The 17,870-nt window shown below is 42.4% G+C and overlaps 2 protein-coding genes and 1 pseudogene across 5 annotated transcripts; 1 reads left to right on the top strand and 2 right to left on the bottom strand.

The window, feature by feature from the left end:
* Window positions 1-92: 92 nt before the first annotated feature.
* On the bottom strand, window positions 93-2,364 carry LOC310863206 (tripartite motif-containing protein 16-like; annotated as a pseudogene). Its single transcript has 2 exons — window positions 1,019-2,364; window positions 93-859 (listed from the first exon to the last, which is right to left on the bottom strand). The product of its transcript is annotated as a tripartite motif-containing protein 16-like (transcript).
* A 1,632-nt stretch (window positions 2,365-3,996) lies between these two features.
* Window positions 3,997-14,645, bottom strand: hvcn1 (hydrogen voltage-gated channel 1). 3 transcript variants are annotated; one of them, XM_083771382.1, is made up of 7 exons: window positions 14,569-14,645; window positions 13,068-13,156; window positions 12,700-12,904; window positions 9,313-9,417; window positions 7,623-7,854; window positions 6,864-6,976; window positions 3,997-5,603 (listed from the first exon to the last, which is right to left on the bottom strand). In XM_083771382.1, exons 3-7 carry the CDS (start codon window positions 12,871-12,873, stop codon window positions 5,541-5,543), a joined length of 687 nt encoding a protein of 228 aa, XP_083627508.1. In that variant the 5' UTR covers window positions 12,874-12,904; window positions 13,068-13,156; window positions 14,569-14,645; the 3' UTR covers window positions 3,997-5,540. The 3 variants fall into 3 exon arrangements, with proteins under 3 accessions (XP_083627508.1, XP_083627510.1, XP_083627509.1); XM_083771384.1 differs by having other exon boundaries at window positions 12,700-12,899; XM_083771383.1 differs by having other exon boundaries at window positions 14,510-14,617.
* Window positions 14,646-16,740: 2,095 nt separating this feature from the next.
* On the top strand, window positions 16,741-17,715 carry LOC310862894 (polyprenol dehydrogenase-like; the record flags this gene model as incomplete). The annotated part of the gene is made up of 1 exon (XM_083771015.1): window positions 16,741-17,715. One exon carries the CDS (start codon window positions 16,741-16,743, stop codon window positions 17,713-17,715), a length of 975 nt encoding a protein of 324 aa, XP_083627141.1.
* Window positions 17,716-17,870: the final 155 nt, after the last annotated feature.

Here is a 17,870-nt window from a genome sequence, read left to right as displayed (position 1 = left end):
ATCAAAGGGGGCTTCAGCCCTTGCCCTTTTACCCGTCTGTAAAACAACTGCCCTCTCCAGACCACGAATGCAGCGTTTACTACATGCCATGCCATGTCGGAAGGAAGGCAGCATTCTAGGAGAAAAGTCTCCTGAACTTGAACACAGTATTTTACTATTTTGCGTTGAACTAATTTGTTTATAAATCCATGTCGTACACACCGCATCTCCAGATTCTCCACTCGCTAAAGAGTGCTGGGTTGTGCCCCGAAAATAGCTGATCTACAAGCTCTCAACGCGTCGCAGCGCGACGTGATCTACTGAGGTCACACAACTCAGCAGTGTCTCCAGTGTAACAAAGCCTAACTCCAGCATGGAGGTTGTCTGTAAACGTGGTGCGGACTGTGTGGAGGAGAGTCATGGTGTCGTCAGACACGCTGTAGAAGGACAGAGTACCTGCACTGTGGTCCAGGTACACTCCTACTCTGGAGGACACACAGCCTGGGATGGGAGTATCAATGCCTCTGTGTCTGATAATATAATCTCCGCTGGTACGGTATAAACACCATGATTTATCATTGAATCCAAATGCAGATTCAAAACCAGACCCTGTTCTGCTGATATCTTTATATGAGACTGGCTGCCTCAGCATATCCACTGGTCTCTACCTCCCAGTACCAGCGTCCACTCAGAGCCTCTCTACTCAGAACCTGATATCAGTCAGTGAATCTCTCTGGGTGATCAGGATGTGATTGTGATTCGTTCATCCATGTTACTTTCCTGTTCCCTTTAGACAGAGACAGGTGTTGATGAGCTGTGTTTGGATCCAGTGTGATCAGACACAAATATTGTAAGAACTCAGCTCTGGTCTTGGGTTCTGCTGGTGTTGACAGTGAAACCAGTGGCGGATTTACCAATCTGGGGGCTCCCAGCAAAGCTGAGGCGGGGGGGGGGGGCGGAGGGGGGGCCGCGGAGTGTGGGCCGCGGGCGGGGGCCTCGGGGCTCTGTGCAACTGCATGGTCTCCGTCATGCAATAAACTGTCCCGGAATGAAACATCCACTCTGTTCACTGTCTCCGAGACGTTTGTCCCTTCCTCTGTGAGAATGTCCTCTAGCTTGTCCCTCATCTTGGACAAGGCCAGAGTCACATCTTCAAAGTGTCTCAGAGGACGGACATGGCTGCTGACTGGATGTGTAGATTCACCGATCGTTGAGAGAGAGGAGGTGTAACGCTGTAGGAAACGGATGTGATCCTCTGTGAGTGAGAGCTGCTCCAGCTCAGCATGTCTCCTCCTCAGTTCAGTGACCTCCTGCTCCGCACGCCTCCTCAGTTCTTCAGCACGACTCACTTCGCGTTCCTGCTGGTCTCGGATCAGCTGCCTCACCTCAGATCGTCTTCTCTCCATGGAAGAGATGAGCTCAGTGAAGATGGCGTCACTGTCCTCCACTGCTCTGTCGGCACCGTGGTTAATGGACTCCACCTCCTGGTGAAGCACCTTCGTGTCTTTCTCTCTCTCCTGGATTCTCTGCTGGATGTTCTGCTGACTCGTATTGACCTCTTATCTGTCTCTCAGCCCGTTCTGCTGCAGCTGAGATGGTATTGTGACCTTTGTGTTCGTCCATGGAGCACAGAGAGCAGATAAGCAGCCGATCAGTACAACAGAAGTCAGAAAACCTTCTTCACTTCGTCGTGACGAGAGCAGATGTTCTCCTGAAGCTCGCCGGAGGCTTGGACCAGCTTATGTCTCTTAAAGGCAGGAGACTGATAGTGAGGCTGGAGGTGAGTGTCACAGTAAGAGACCAGACACTGAAGACACGTCTTCACAGCTTTCAGTCTCCTCCCAGTGCAGACATCACAGGCCACATCTCCAGGTCCAGCGTAGCAGTGATCAGGAGGAGCAGCTTGGAGTCCTGTCTTCTGCAGGGTCTCCACCACCTCAGCCAACATTGTGTTTTTCTTCATAACAGGTCTTGGGTTGAAGACGTGCCTGCATTGTGGACAGCTGAACTTCCCCCTCTGGTCGTCCCGGTTCCAGTGTTCCTCGATACACCTGCTGCAGTAGCTGTGTCCACAGGGAACAGTCACTGGATCCTTCCGTAGATCCAGGCAGATAGAACAGCACAACTGTTCCTGATCCAGTTGAACTCCCTGCTGCGCCATTTCTGTCTGTTGTAACAGTCAGTGTAGCTGCCCTCGAACACCGTGAAAACTCGCTCCGCCTATCGAGGGTGCTAAGGGCTGGAAGGCCACCTTGAGCTTCATACAGGAAGCACAGCAAGCAGGCACTGTGTCACCAAACAATCAGTACTGTGATGGGCCTCATGTACAAACACTGCATCTCTCCCTGTGTCACTCTGGCTGAGTGTGGTTAGTGGTTCTGAGGTCCCTGGTTCGTTTTTTGACGCACGCGACAGACGCAACGCCCGGTGGAGCCCCGCCGTAAGGGTCCATTTGGTTCCAAACTATCAATAATCTTTCTGTGTAATAATAATAATAATAAGAAGAACAATACATGTTATTTATATTGCACTTTACACTTGAAACAAACCTGAAAGTGCTACAGTACAGAGGGAAAAAAGTTAATTTGATCATCTAAAAAAGGTTTAAAGGGGGGGGGGGGGGGGGAGCAGCAAAGAAGACCTAGGGGTTAAAACCTGAATGGCTAACTGAATGCTTTATTAAAAAGGAAGGTCTTTAGTGGGCTTGGAGCCGGAGGTGGTTAGTGTTTCCAGAGCAGAGGTTGTGGCTCCAGCAGTTCCTTAAGCTTAAGGTAATAGGGACTGAAGATGTCACGCCTGTGATACTATTCTGCTTCTTTACACAATGTGGTGTATTAAAGTGATATTTATTTGTTGTTAAATTGTGTTATATAGCTCTATATTGTGATGGCAATCAATGCTAGATAAGAGTGTTTGTTCAGTAACGGTCTTCTCAACAGAAAATGCATTTTCCAGTTGGGATACCAATTGATCAGGATTCATATACAGGACTATACTTAAGTGAAACTGGCAGTGATGAAACCAAACAAAAATGTGCTGATAAATTATCTTTGGGTGATAGTCTCTGACTCCTGATTGGATATAATTGGTATCCTGAACTGTTTATTTCCTGTTGAGTTGTATAGACTTCTTTAAAGCCCAAACCAAACCAGTTGCAACTCCTTGTAACAGAACAGTTTTAAGGTCAAACTCCTTGCAAGTTGCAACTGTCATTGGGGGATAATGGTTGCAAGGAGTTGCGTGGCAAATAATTTAGTGCAGTTTGGGCTTTAGTGAACACACACTCCACAACAATATAGAGCTTTAACTTTTTGTAGAAAATCATGTACATAGGATGTACATTACTTTCAAAGCAAAGAATATATTTTATTAAATATTTTGAATTAAATGCAACGGATGCATAATTTCTTTTATTTTTTATAATACACTCAAAAGAATAATACTCAAGCAAGTTCACAAACATCTTTACATATAATCCAAAGCAAAGAAATTAGTTTTTACATTTGTCTGACAGCAGTATGTGATCTTTATATCAATGCTATATTTGCTAGCATAGATGTGAGCGACAATATGTATAATGAATAATACATATCCATATACAATCTCTTTTTTATACTTTTATACTAAGGACAGTTCACCTATCAACTAGTCTTCATATAATTAGTCGTGATAAATGATCTGTTTCACAGAAAGGATGTACACTTCAGAAATGATTGTATGTTTCTTTTCTCCAAACAAGGCTATTTTTGCTACTTTTGTGTGGTGTTAATTTATGACTTTAAACAAAAGTTTAATATCCATACATTATGGAACATAAAAAAAAAACTGTAATAAACTATACAAATATCAACCATTAAATGATGAAAACGCAATGCTGCTGGAAAAAAAAGGGAAAAAAACAAACAAACAGCAAAAAACAGCTTATGATGGTTGCTGGTTTAGCTGGTCTTAAATGGACTTTGGCTGTTTTAGCAGGTCTTAACTGGACTGGACGTCCTGTGGGTGTTGCTGTGCGGCATCGCTGTGCACCTGCTTCACAGACGGTGTGTGTTGGGCTTGAGCTGGTCTTAACTGGACTTAGGCTGGTTTAGCTGGTTTACCAGGCTGGTTTGTCGGTCAGCTGGTCACCCAGTCATTCTAAGTTAGATTCTGCTGGTCAAGCTGGTCGGCCAGCTGCCTTGACCAGCAAAGCCAAACTAAACTACACCAGCAGGTGGCCTAGTATACAGTACATACAAGGATGTGGATGTAGAAAATGTTTAACTCTGTTACACATAGTAGCCCGAGTGTCAGGCTACTATAAAGTAGCCTGCTGGTTATGTCGAGCGTCTATGGAAGCACAACTTTATTAATACGTCAAATACATGCGTTACATGTGATATTAATGTGTTGTAATCATGTGTTACTAATGTGTTCTGGTGAGATCAACATACATAGGTTGATAGAAACACATCTCAATGTCAGGGTGACCTCATTCATGACCAGAGCAAGTTAATCACGTTATATTTCTATACAGTCAATGGTGCAACAATTGAAAGCTTTGGACATTTTAAATTACATATTTACATTGATTACATTTCTGACTAATAGTAAGACTGGCCATGGAAGGTTATGTTAAAAAGCCCTGATGAAGAGGCTTGTCTGGAGTCCATCACCATTCTGTAGCTTCTAATAGTCTGCACCTCAGGCTCACACTACTAGCTGTATTCTCCTTTACCTAGTAAAAGCGGTGTTTAGCCACTTTAACCATTATTTTATACTTTGGCTATAAAAGAAAAATCATGAACATTTGTGCAAACTTTGAATATACAATTATATATTTAACATTTTTCACTCTATTTGTTCTGGGGGTCCCTGGAACAACAGATGGGGCCAAATACATATCTTAGGGGTACTTGACATGAAAACATTTGAGAACCACTGACTTATTTAGAAGGCATTTGTACAATCGGCCTCAGGCCGTAATGGGTTAAGTCTAAAGCCCAAACCGCACCAATGATTCGCCATGCAAGTCCTTGCAACATGCAACTACTTGCAACAATTAACGCCAATAGCAATTGCAAGGAAGTTGACAAACTGTTTTGTTGCAAGGAGTTGCGACTAGTTCCATTGGTGAGGTTTGGGCTTAATGTACACTTTCTAGTAGTACAACAGTGTCTCTCACTGAACAGATCTTTAAGCTAACAACGATGCTTTGTTAACGTAATGATTGGAGAGCATCAGCATCATGCAATGAAGTGGAAAAGCTTTTAGTTCTTTTCTAAAGGTAGTTGCTTAATCTTTCTGTTGATTTAGCATGGAATTAATGTGGACAGTAATGATTGTGACATGAAATGTGTGTGATATACAGCATAACTGTCTACCATTCATTGTCAATGGAAGCTACAAAGCAAATGCGACGTTTGTAGCTGCTACAAAAGATACAAAGATGACAAAAGCTGAGGTTCAACTTCCAGTTGCAAATATACAAAACTGTTTTTTTGCTCAACCCTACATCAAATAGGAGATACAAGGTTTCTGCAGTTTCCTATAGTGACAAAATGCAACATAAAGTCCAACGTTCACACTTTGACGTCGATGCCGTGCTGCTTTAGGAGGCCATGAAGTTTACTGTTCTCTTGTTCCTAGGAGACAAAAGAGAGAAGAATCATACTCGTTACAAAACAAGACTAAAGCTGAATCAAAGATACTTCACAGACACTGAACGTTAAAGTACTAAAGACATATATATTTTTATTTTTGAGGGGCGCTAGCCCTTCCTATGTCCAGCTTTTAGTGTGTCCACAAACTTGGTCCTACACAAACTTGGTCCTACACAAACATTAAATGTGAATGGAGAATCTTACGTCATAGTGTAAATCAGTCAAATTACGTCAAATGTTATGTCATAGTGTAAACACAAACATTGTGTAACAAACATTGTTGATGAAGGTGAGGACGCAAATTATGATTGGCCGGAATTAGGTGATGTATGATAATGTACAATGATAAGAGTGCCCCTCACTTCACATGGGTGTGATTTTCTTTTTTACTGTAAAAATACTATTTAATACTAGAAATGTGGCATTTGGAAAGATTCTATATGCAAGTTACACAGTCCAGGTGCAATGTGAGTGTAAAATACACTAATAGGGGATTCACACTGAGACGGACTGAATCCGTTTCATTGGAACCGTCTTCGAATACGGTTGCCTGGTCCCCGATGGCCATGATTCACATTGCCCGAGATTCAACAGCGCACCCGGGTACACTTGCATAACACACTTTAATCCTCCTGATGACGGTGTGCTTGATGGCTGGCGCGCACGGACACTGACCATCAACTGTGCGACATTGTCTCAAATAAATCCAGACACACTGAATTGCATTGCCTCTTTGGCTTTTTGCCGTTATACTACTTGTCAGCTTCCCTGCTATTCACTGTGTCAGTCAGTTCTGTGCTCCAGTGTATTAGTTTGCTATGGATTCTACTTTAGCATTATTATTATTTCGTTTTACTTTGGAAACTGTGCCAAGCAAAGCCCAAGAGCCACGTGTAGTCCGCAGAATAAGATCAGCGCTGTGCTGCGCGTATAAGCAGATTCAACAGGAGAAGGGCGGCGTTGAGAAATGCGCTGGTGTTACGCATCGTGCAGAGGCTGTGTTTTTTTTTGTTGACGCTTGGCTCGTCGACTGCATGCATTCACATTGGAACGATCCGTATCTGAATACACTTCAACGGTCCAGAGACCCTCCCCCCATGCGGTCCCAGGGACGGTTGGGCGATCCGCTCCCGGGAACAGTACGCATCATTCACACTACCACAACATCTGCCAAGTGGTCCCGAGTGCGCACCCGGGACCATAGTGTGAATCCCCTATAAGTTAAAGATGAAGTAGACTCACCAGCTTGTCTGTGTGTTCTTGCAGCTCGTTGACTCTTTTGACGAGGTGGTCGTAACTTTCCTTCAGCTTGTGGACCTTCTGGTCAGAACGGTTCTTTACAGACACCAGGATCCCTGTTGTCACAAAATAAACACTTTGGTATGACCACAAATATAATGGATTATTTGTGCTTGCACACCATTTTCCTAATGACCGAGGTTAGATCCACAAATAGTAAGCGACTAGATTTTGCATTAGAGGAAAGGCCACAGGGTCACTAAAATTCTTCTTCTTCCTGCAATTTGCCTATTTCATTCGTTAATCGTTACATAGAATTATAACATAGGTTTTTTAAACAATAGGTCTATTTGAACAATCAGCATTTAAAATGATCTGTTGGCCTGCCTTCACAGGGATCTGGAACCGGATCCAATATTGAGGAACCGGAATCGGCGCATCCCATTTGGAACCGTTTACGGAACCCGATTATCACACTGTCCAAACTGTGGCCTATGTGGACTTCACACATATCTGCTATACATTACGAACGTTTTAATTTCAAGGACCGTCATGACTCTCAGTTACAAACCTGTACGTGTCCATTTTGAACCCCGTCAAGTAACCCAGAGTGTCCCTGGACCTCACTTTGAGAACCACTAATATAATGTGTATGCAATACTGTAGAGCCGTTAAGGAATCAGACCACTGAGAGGGAATCATTAAGGAACCACAATCGTTCAAATCCTAAGCATCCCAACCCTAACGGCAGAATGAACCCACCGTTGATGATCCTGGCCACCCTCCAGAGCCGCAGAAGAATGAGCAGGCCTGTCCCATCGAAAGCATTCTCGTGAGCGAGGGAAGCGATGTCCAACGCGAACGATATGATCACAATCAGCCCGTCAAACACTTCAAAATAATGCTGGAAGAACTCCAGACGGAAGGTGAAGAGCTTTGCTATCAGCTCCACCACGAAGAATGTGAGCACCGCCAGACTGAGGTAGTGAAACACCTGGACCAAAAAAAAAGAAGAGCATTTTAGAGTTAATCAGGGAAATGTCTTTTAACCACTTGAACCCCTAAAATCCATTATTCTGGGGTGAACATTTGGCAGAAATAGCGAGTGAAATAAGAGTGAAAACAGTAGAGGGCCTAGTATAGAGCCTTCACACAAGTATACAGGGTGGTGGTTAAAACTACAACAGGGAATGTAAGTGATATTTATGTGTTAGAATAAGTGTTACATAGCTCTATTTCATGACACTCAATTCTATAGAGTTGTAGAGATGTAAGGCCCCGTCACATCAGGAACCTCTCACAGCACTGTGTGACATCCCTGTGACACGTGCTTCTATTCTACGTCCGAGCATAGACACGGTAACGCCCCGCCTGCCTCTGATTGGCTTACCAGAGTTTCCTCCGAGGTGGATCTGCCGTGAGGTTACTCCTTGGTGGGAAATAATATACATAATATGTAGTACGATATATTTACAAGTATGATATAATACAAGCCGTTTGATTGAACACGTACGCCGTAATATGATTTGATTTGGGTGTGTAATTTCTAAAGTGTTTGTGTTGATTATTGTGTAATTTATTTCTATACATGTGTAAACTTGAAACATTATTGTACTGTAAAAAGGTCTCGTTTCCCTTGATCTTTATCTTTTTTTAGTATAATAGTATTAGTTCAATCAAAGCAAACGGCACCATAAACAATATTAGTTTGCCTCTTCTACAAAAAATAAGTTACTGTCACGCTGCTCGAGCATGCCAAGCTGTCATTCTCTTGTACTTGTATTACCAGTATTTCCCAACACGGAATAACATCGCATCTCGGAGGACAGTCTGGTGAGACCATGGGGGCAAGACGGGCAGTGTCGGTAGGCCAATCAGTTAGCAGGGCCTTATAATCGTAAAAGGCTTTTTTGAGCAGCGCTACCCACTCCAATGTGTGGCCTTGTGTGTCCATCCCTTGTTATTCTTCCCCCATGTGATGTCATGTGGGTCAATACATCATCATCAGACATACGTCATGAATGATCAAATACTTAAATTGACTGTTAAAAGGCACTGCTCACTTCACACTTGGGTCAGTCTAGTAGTTCAATGTAAAAGCTGACACGTTTGAGCTTTAAAGCTGACACGTTTGAGCTTGTAGATCGGCTATTTTCAGAGCGTAAAACACCCAAGCGCAACCAAGCATGAAATGACTTGTCTTTTAGTTCTACTGGATCTCTTCTCCACTAGTCCCTCTCCCTAACAATTTAGTCTAGTTTTTATTTGTTGACGAAATTGTAAATATATTTAGTCTTGGCTTTAGTCATGATAGCTAGGTTTTTATTCAGTTTATTCGATTACCTTTATTCAGACAGTGAAAAAAAGTAATCGACGATACGACAAACATGTTTCGTCATTGTTTCAGTCGGTAACATGATGTATGTAAACACTAAAGAGACTGTAGGCTGACCTCGGCTGCCTCGTGGCCGTGCTCCAGCTCCAGGATCTCTATGTCGACCAGGAGCTCCACCAGCACAAACAGAGCGTCCAGGATGACCAGAATGACCACCACAATCTGAGGATAAAACACAAAAATACCCTATGTAAAGACTACTTTGAAATACAGTCGTAGGGGGAAAAAAACATATGTGAATGTAGCCGGGCGGCAGTGGTTCACGGGTAGTGGCCGGTTAGAGCGGCCGGATGGGAACCGTACGAGGTTCCCCGTTTGACCCCAACAAAAACACAAGTTACTGTATTACCGGTATACAGTCAGATTAGTATTAATATACTATGTGTAAAACATTTTATTTTATTTATCACAATTTACCAATAAAGAATATATCATTAAATTATATATTCTTTATTGGTAAATTGTGATAAATAAAACTTAAGACAAATTTTTAGTCTAAGTCTAACTTAGCATAATTGCATACATGGTCAAAAAGGAGAAGGAAGAAGAAACCTCTTACTATTATCTGCCCCCATATCAGTCCGGTTCTATTATGTAAGTGGTTAGGTATGTTGTTTGATTATACTACAGTATGTATATACTGTAAGTGGTTAGTATGTTTATACTTAACTATGTATGTCAGTACATATTCTGGACGCTGCACATACTTTCGCACACTAAACGTGACTAAATCTACTCTAAATGTCCTAAATCAATTAATTCTAATCTCGTCTGGGCTCATCATACAGTAGCTCCTCACAGGGGAAGGAGTCTTGTGGAAGTATGCTTACATCACATCCCTTCAGAGGATTTCCACACATTTAAGGTTTAAAAAAAGGTTTAAACGCTGTAACACTCTGTATTTTTATGTCATAACACGACATTACAACATGTGTGGCTTTTCTGAATTAAAGCTGACAAGAACCAAGCAGCCGAAACATGTCCTGACTGCTGCGCGAAGATAAAAGCTAATTTTGTGAGTGCTGATTGTTCTTAAATCAGTGGTTCTCACAAGAGGGGTCCTTGAAGGGTTCCAGAGGGTCCCAAGCATAATTTGTTACAGAGCTACCAACCTGCACACATTTTGTGTACCAACCACGCAATTCTAGGCGTATAAACACCTAGAATTGCATGGTTGGTACACAAAATGTGTGCAGGTTGGTAGCTCTGTTGTTAATATAGCATCAATAACACCCTGCATCATGCAGGGTGTTATTGATGGAGTGTTGCCATGTCTGTTTATTATAAGCGGCTTCTTTTTCTGTAAAGTTGCTTGTAAATATTGGTAGTTGTACTAGTTGTGGTTGCTTTTCTTGTTTCTAAAGTGGTTATTTGGGCTTTTCTCCTAATGTTGTTTAAACCAGTGATCCTCACACAGCACATTCCCATGTCAAGGATCCCCAGATGAATGCATTTGCCCAACTAAGGACGGCTAATCCAAAAATTAAATTAAACATTTCCAAGATTACTTTTGAAAATAGCAGATCTAACAGCTCACAATGCATCACATTCATTCATTCATTAAAACTATGAACTCTGACTGCAGGGGGATATATAATGATCTTAATAACAATGTGCAAGAACATATTTAAAAAGAAGGAAGAACTTTATTTGTGGACAATCAAAATATGTTTTTTTATTTTAATGTGGTGTCATTAAAATTAATCTGGATATGGCAGACTCACTATCTAGAAAATAAAAACATGGTACTTCATCTAAAATAGGTTACAGACCCCTGTTATATGCGCTTATTTTTATAGACCTATTTACTTGTTTCTATGAGACATGGCAACAGCCTCTTCTTTTTTTTGTAAAATGTTGAGATTAGAAACGGCCATAATTCTTTCATTTCTCAACCTTAAATAAAAATAAAACATCTCCATAATCCTTGGGAAGTTTGCTTTCATACGCTGTATCACACCCGATTCAAGTCTTCTTCAATAAAATGCTACGAGCGAAGACCATATAGGCCTACCATCGGGGCCACAGGCACAGCATTACGCAGCAGCATTCAACTCATTCCTTCATCATGATTTGAATGAAATAAAATATAATAAACGTTATTTTACTGGTGTTTTTCAATAGAAACAAATAATTTTGAGGCATAAAGGTGACAGCATGCAGTGCAATAGGAATAATTAACCCAAATGTGACAAAGTCATGTCATGTCTTCTATGGTGCCAGCCTGAAGAAATGTAATACCACGAAGTGCGCATTCCGTATGTGACATCAGCTGACTGGTAAAGAGAATTGTACGTCTCAAACACTCCTTAAACACTCCCATGACTAATTCAAGGCCGTTTTGCGCAATCCACGGGGTGTCGAAAGCGCTTCTTAACATGCCCAAAATTGCTATATGACATTCCCCACGCCCCCAGCTCTAAAAACTGTAATATTATATGTAATATTATTGGAACTGGATAATCGACCTGTGTGTCTCTAATCATTCAGTCTTGCACACAAAGCATTGGTTGGACTATTTTCACTGTGTTACATCCACCACCAACCACAACCAGCATGTGTGACAATAGCATAAGATATAGAGCTGTAATGTATATTATCATTAGTCTGAATGAATAATTATTTGTGTCTCCACCACAAAGAGGAACAGAGTTATCTGGAAGTGACTGGATGGCTGGGTAACATGGACAAAATAAAATATGACGGTATTTTTGACCAAATACCTCGATATCAATATCGTAACAGTAATATCGTATTGTGACAATAATATTTTTATTTATTCAAAATGTAAAAAAGATCTAGAAGCTCACAGCACAACATGATGCAACTAGAGATGGGCTTCTAGTAGATGTGCCCTTTTTTCCACACAAAGAAATGGGCAGTTTTTGAAATAATGAAATAGTAATTTGTAAGTAATTGTAAGTAATGGCAGTTAAGTAACGGAAGGGCAGGTTGGTACCTTCACTGCCTTGCATGGTTTCCTCTGCTCTGTGTGTAAATGTGTGTGTGTGTGAATGGGTGAATGCAATGCATTTTACTAAAAGATAACACTAATATCATATCACATTGTCACAATATTGATAGGATATATCCTAAGCAATGGAATATTGAGCTTTAAGTTGCTTTAATTCACTGTCTGCCTGTATGTTCTCAATGTATAATTACAACTTTTCTTCTTATTTTTGACAGTGTGAACACCGCAAGGCATATTACTACCCTCCACTGTGTCTAACTTGTCATACATAATTTATTATTCAATAATCATTTTAGAGCTCAGGGAGTGCTACGTGGGTTTGTGATTATCAGCAACTAAAACAGGTGGTCTTTGGAGAGTGTTCAATTAACAGGTCTAAATAAGGTTATCATAAAACATAATCAATAGAATAATCACAAAGAACATAATGGATACTTTGCAGCCCTATGTGGGAGTATGTTTCTGTGTACCTGGAACCGGTCAGAGGTGAAGAGTCTTTTGAGAGCATCTCTGAGGGTGAGTTTGACAGGGCCTGTGGCTGGAGCCAGCTCACCACTGCCCACATGCAGCTCCTCTTCCAGTTCCTCCCATTGCCCAGGCTGTTTATCACCCACCGCTGTGAAATGCCTCAAATACTTGTCCATGATGTACAACTCTGTAAACTGTACACCTGACCTTATACAGAGAGGGAGAGGGAAAGACAGAGAGAGATCACTTAGTTGATTTAAACATGCATTAGGCCTACCTTTTTTATATAAAAAAGGTGTACAACATACATACATACATACATAGTTTTAAAAATAATTATATAAATGTAGGTATAGGAATGCCAACTTACTTGCAGTGGTGTTGAGTGTCTGTCTGGTAGTTACTAGTCAGCTGTGCGATTTGGAAGACTTCTGTATTTCAGCATTTCAGTGCAGATTTCTCCATGTGTTGAACAATCCAAAGTTAGTTTAGTTTATTTGATCATCTTCACAGTTACAAAACAGCTTATTTGTTAACACACGGTTACATAACAAAAAAAGGAACTGGAGGTGATCAAAAGGAATAGGCTGAAGCTGAAAGCTTATAAAATTATAAAAAAAAGTTACTTCTTCTTTTGAAGAGTAATCCTCCTGCACGTGAACAGGAGTTTGGTTACAATAATAATAATAATTATAATAACCACCACAGCTACAATGTTTAAGAATAGTCAAGTGTAGATCAATCATGTTCATGTCAAGGAAACCCCAAATGATTAGGCCACACGTGCAGGACCACCGTGTGTGTGTGTGTGTGTGTGTGTGTGTGTGTGTGTGTGTGTGTGTGTGTGTGTGTGTGTGTGTGTGTGTGTGTGTAGATCATAATTTGAACAGACACACATAAGCAGTTACAAAACTGTGCTCTGTGCATTTGGACAGACCTGGGAGCCAAAGCCACCGACCCATAGCTTATGTCAGTGCTTCTCAGTGTGGGGTCCAGAAGGTCCCTATAGCTAAATGACTGATAGTTAATGTTATTGTTCACCAATATTACATTACAGACATGTACAAAATAGAGGCGAGAACACAGACTACAACCAACCATGAACCATGTCTATTGATAAGGGTTTCACTGTTATCTCTATAGTAGCTACCTATAGATAGATAGATAGATAGATAGATAGATAGATAGATAGATAGATAGATAGATAGATAGATAGATAGATAGATAGATAGATAGATAGATAGATAGATAGATAGATAGATAGATAGATAGATAAAGTAGGCACATAGGCCTACATAAAGGAATTCTTAACCAAATCATGTCGTGGTCTATATGAATATATTATAGGGAGCCTTTGAATTAAAAGGGCTGAGAATAACTTGACTGATGCGTAGCCTGCATAGTGCAGCTGTGGTCATATACAACTTCTGTCCTATTCATTTCGTTTTGAATTTATTTGAGAAAGTAACCTACTTTTGTGACTGACGGCAATAGTCTGCTGCGACTATAGCAGTCAGTCACAAAAGTAGGTTACTTTCTCAAATACCTCAAAGTCTAGCCGCAATTGCAAATTGCGGCTACTCAAAGTCTTGCATATCCATAATCCACTGCAGAAAAGAATGCAATTGATGTAGATTTGATCCTAAAATAAGGCTAGCACGATTTACAGTAGTCAGTAAGTCAGATCAATCCCACGTCTCAACTGCATGTGAACTCGTGATCATAACAGTGATTTCTGCCTGCAAAGCACTTTCTGTCACAATCTCTTTTTATATAATATATTAAAAATATTAAGAAAATAGCAGCACCAACCACGCTAGATCTCTTTGCCCATGTGTCGTTTTTGGAAATTGTTGCACATAGCGGCTCACCTTTATTCCAAAATATCTTGTTTCTTAGAACGCTGTGTTAGAATAAACACAACGTAAACTCCGCCTCTGAGTCCAAAGCATTTCCTAAGGAAGTTGTACAGAGAGATCCTCCACATTCCTGTTCATTTCCTCTGCGTCCACATACAACATTTCGCCACTAGATGTCGCACTACACCCGTCTTGTTTTTAAGTGTGCACCTCTTATGCTGACAGCTGACATATGCGTGTTGACATTTGTGAATGACGCATGTTTGTTATGGAAGAACTTTTGTGCCACATTTAAAGTGAGTGAGTGAGTGAGTGAGTGAGTGAGTGAGTGAGTGAGTGGAATCTGCACCTGGGAAAAACTGAATCCATTCTCTTTGGATCAAATAGTAATCTCAGCAAGGCCAACAGCTTCTCAGTTAGTGGGTGACTAGCTCTGGTCCATAGCCTTACTGCTTCGATTCTGCCCTGCAGTAAGGCTATGGGACTTTCAGTTTAAAATCTCAAATCGAAATCAGACCAGCCTCTCCTCTTTTGTGGAAATCTCACAAACGTTTGACCTACTCACCAATACAAACACGGGTTGTGTCAATAGAAAGATTACTTTCCTTAGTGGACACACTCTGAGCCCCCCACCACACGTATAAACGGTACTTTTTGGCCAGAAAGGGATTATTTTTCACCGGAGGAAAAATATTCTCTATGAGGCAGTTCTCTGGGCAATATCGGTAGAGGGCGCAGCGGAGTAACTAAAAGTATTTTTTTTCCCGGTGGAAACAAAATCCCTTTTTGGCCAAAAAGTACCGTTTATACGTGTGGTGGGGGGCTCAGAGTGCGTCCACTAAGGAAAGTAATCTTTCTATTGACACAACCCGTCTTTGTATTGGTGAGTAGGTCAAACGTTCGTGAGATTTCCACAAAAGAGGAGAGGCTGGTCTGATTTCGATTTGAGATTTAAAACTGAAAGTCCCATAGCCTTACTGCAGGGCAGAATCGAAGCAGTAAGGCTATGGACCAGAGCTAGTGGGTGACAATATTATCACATGAAAAGATGGCTGGAGGCAAATCTTTCCTTTGATTAATGGCCAATGTAATAAAAAAAGTCAACCAAATAACAAAAGATTCCTGTACAGGTTCACCTTACCCCTTGAAGACCCTATCATACAAGGTTTCTTCGACTATGCATGCACCGGCTCAAAGGCCCCTAAAACAAGGCTCCAGACTTCCCAAAACAAACTGGTCAGGCACTTGGCCTCCCAAAACCCACCTCACCCCTGTCCATTTTGATAGGCTGTTCAACAAACCATGCACGTGTAACCCAGATTAACAGCGGGGATTAAATACATTTCACTAAAATGTTGAACGTCCTACTTTTTTACTATGATGATTTCCTGTTTTTTCATATGTGTGTAGCCTATATTTGTACATCTTTAAATGTTCTGATGAATTGAAAATGGAGGACCATGATGTAAAAGTCTTAGTGTTTTTCATCGTTTCGTCCTCAAAGTAGCAATTTTTGTAATGACTTGTGCTTTTGTTTGAAATGTTGGCTACTCATTCCACATAGTGTGAACTGTGAATAACGTTTTTAGAACATTTTAGCTTTTTGTGACGTCATGCGGTGTCATGTGACGTCTTCATACTGTAGCCTACTCAGCTAAAATTGCAATTTCCCAGAATTGCACCTTTCTAGGTAGGACTATAGTTATTATTTCCGGCATCAGTGTTTTCTCCGCCTAATGATGTCATAATGCAATGAAATCACACGTCATCATCACAACGGTGTAACTGTCTGTTCAAATGTATTAATAAACAGCATTTCTTTAACATATTGACTTTTAGTTTAAAATGATGTTTTTGATTGATTGATTGATTGATGGTGGTCCTATGTGGATGAACGTCCCCCTTCAGACCCATCCTAGCGCTACGCCCACCATACAGCTCAACTTACTTCCTGCAAAGTGCTTTGTTTTTGCTGTATCTTTGTTGTTGACACCCATATGTTCAAGCCCATGGTTTCTGGGTTCCAGAGGCAAGGTGCAACCACTCAGCCCATTGTCTTGGGGAAGGGCATGTAATATGTCTTTGGAGGATACAACTGCACTGCATTCACTGATGACATCTACAAGTTGGACACCACCACAATGGTCTAACACCAGAGAGCTACTCTCACTCTTCTGCTACTCTATGTCTTTTCTGTCTTGCATTCTGCCTATTTTAAAGATATACCTGCTCGGTTTGAAGGTGCTGCTAGCTCAACTGTTTAGCAGGCCCTTCAAGTTGCCAGTGATGCCCAGACAAGATGGCAAGGTTGCCATGGTGACAGGAGGATCCAGGGGCATCGGCTATGAGGTGGTCCGCCACATGGCCAGCCTGGGGGCCCACGTCATCATAGGTGGTACGGACGAGAGGGAGGGCCTTACGGCAGTGAGAAGGATCCGCGAGGAGCACAAAGAGGCTAATGTGGAGTTCCAGAAGCTGGACCTAGCCTCTTTGCGGTCTGTCCACCAATTTGTTCAGGGTTTTGAGGGGCGGGGCCTGCCGCTGCACGTCCTTGTCAACAATGCGGCGGTCATGCTCGTTCCCCAGGGTCGTACGGAGGACGGCTTCGAGCGGCACCTGGGGGTTAACTACCTGGGTCACTTCCTGTTGACCCGGCTGCTATTGGGAAAGCTGAGGGATTGTGGGAAATGCGGTTCCCGCTCCCGCGTCATCACCGTCTCCTCCTCGGCTCACCGCGTCGGGGAGGTCAGGCTGGACGACCTGAACGGCGGCCGGTGCTACTCGGCCCACGCGGCCTACTGTCAGAGTAAGCTAGCACTTCTGTTCTTTGCCGCACACCTGCAGGGACGGCTGGATCGCGAGGGATCGGCGGTGAGCGTGTGTGCCGTGGACCCGGGTGTGGTGGACACTGCTCTTTACCGCCACCTCTGGCCACCCCTGCGCCTGGCGCAGGGTGCTGTGGCGCGGCTGCTATTCAGGACTCCCGCGGAGGGGGCTGCCACGGTACTGTACTGTGCCCTGGAGGAGGAGGAGAGGGGAGGAGGGGGCTACTGGGCCAACGGGCGCAGGGAGATGACATCACCGCCGACCCTTGACCTCCGGCTGCAGCAGGGCTTGTGGGACGCCAGCTGCAGACTAGTGGGCGTGGCCCAGGATTAAGAGATTCAGTGGGGCCAGGATGCTGGTTCTGCGTCATCAGTTATAGACTCACTAGACTAACGATTCCCAACCTGTGGCATGAGGATATTACGAGTGGGCCACCAAAAAATGGCCAAATCATCAATCAAGAGTTTTATTGATAATATAACATAAAG

Source organism: Protomyctophum parallelum, assembly GCF_964188405.1.
Source record: "Protomyctophum parallelum genome assembly, chromosome: 8".
Lineage (NCBI taxonomy): Eukaryota > Metazoa > Chordata > Actinopteri > Myctophiformes > Myctophidae > Protomyctophum > Protomyctophum parallelum.
The sequence above is the reverse complement of the archived record's forward strand: the minus strand, read 5'-3'. Positions and strand labels throughout refer to the sequence as shown.

Bases quoted from the DNA above. Each gene is read 5' to 3' on its own strand.
- hvcn1 (XM_083771382.1), bottom strand. From the start codon at position 12,873: ATGGACAAGTATTTGAGGCATTTCACAGCGGTGGGTGATAAACAGCCT. The intron at 9,418-12,699 runs GTACACAGAAAC...TTTTATCCTCAG, and splicing joins TCACCTCTGACCGGTTCCAG to ATTGTGGTGGTCATTCTGGT. The intron at 6,977-7,622 runs GTGGGTTCATTC...TTGTGACAACAG, and splicing joins GGTGGCCAGGATCATCAACG to GGATCCTGGTGTCTGTAAAG.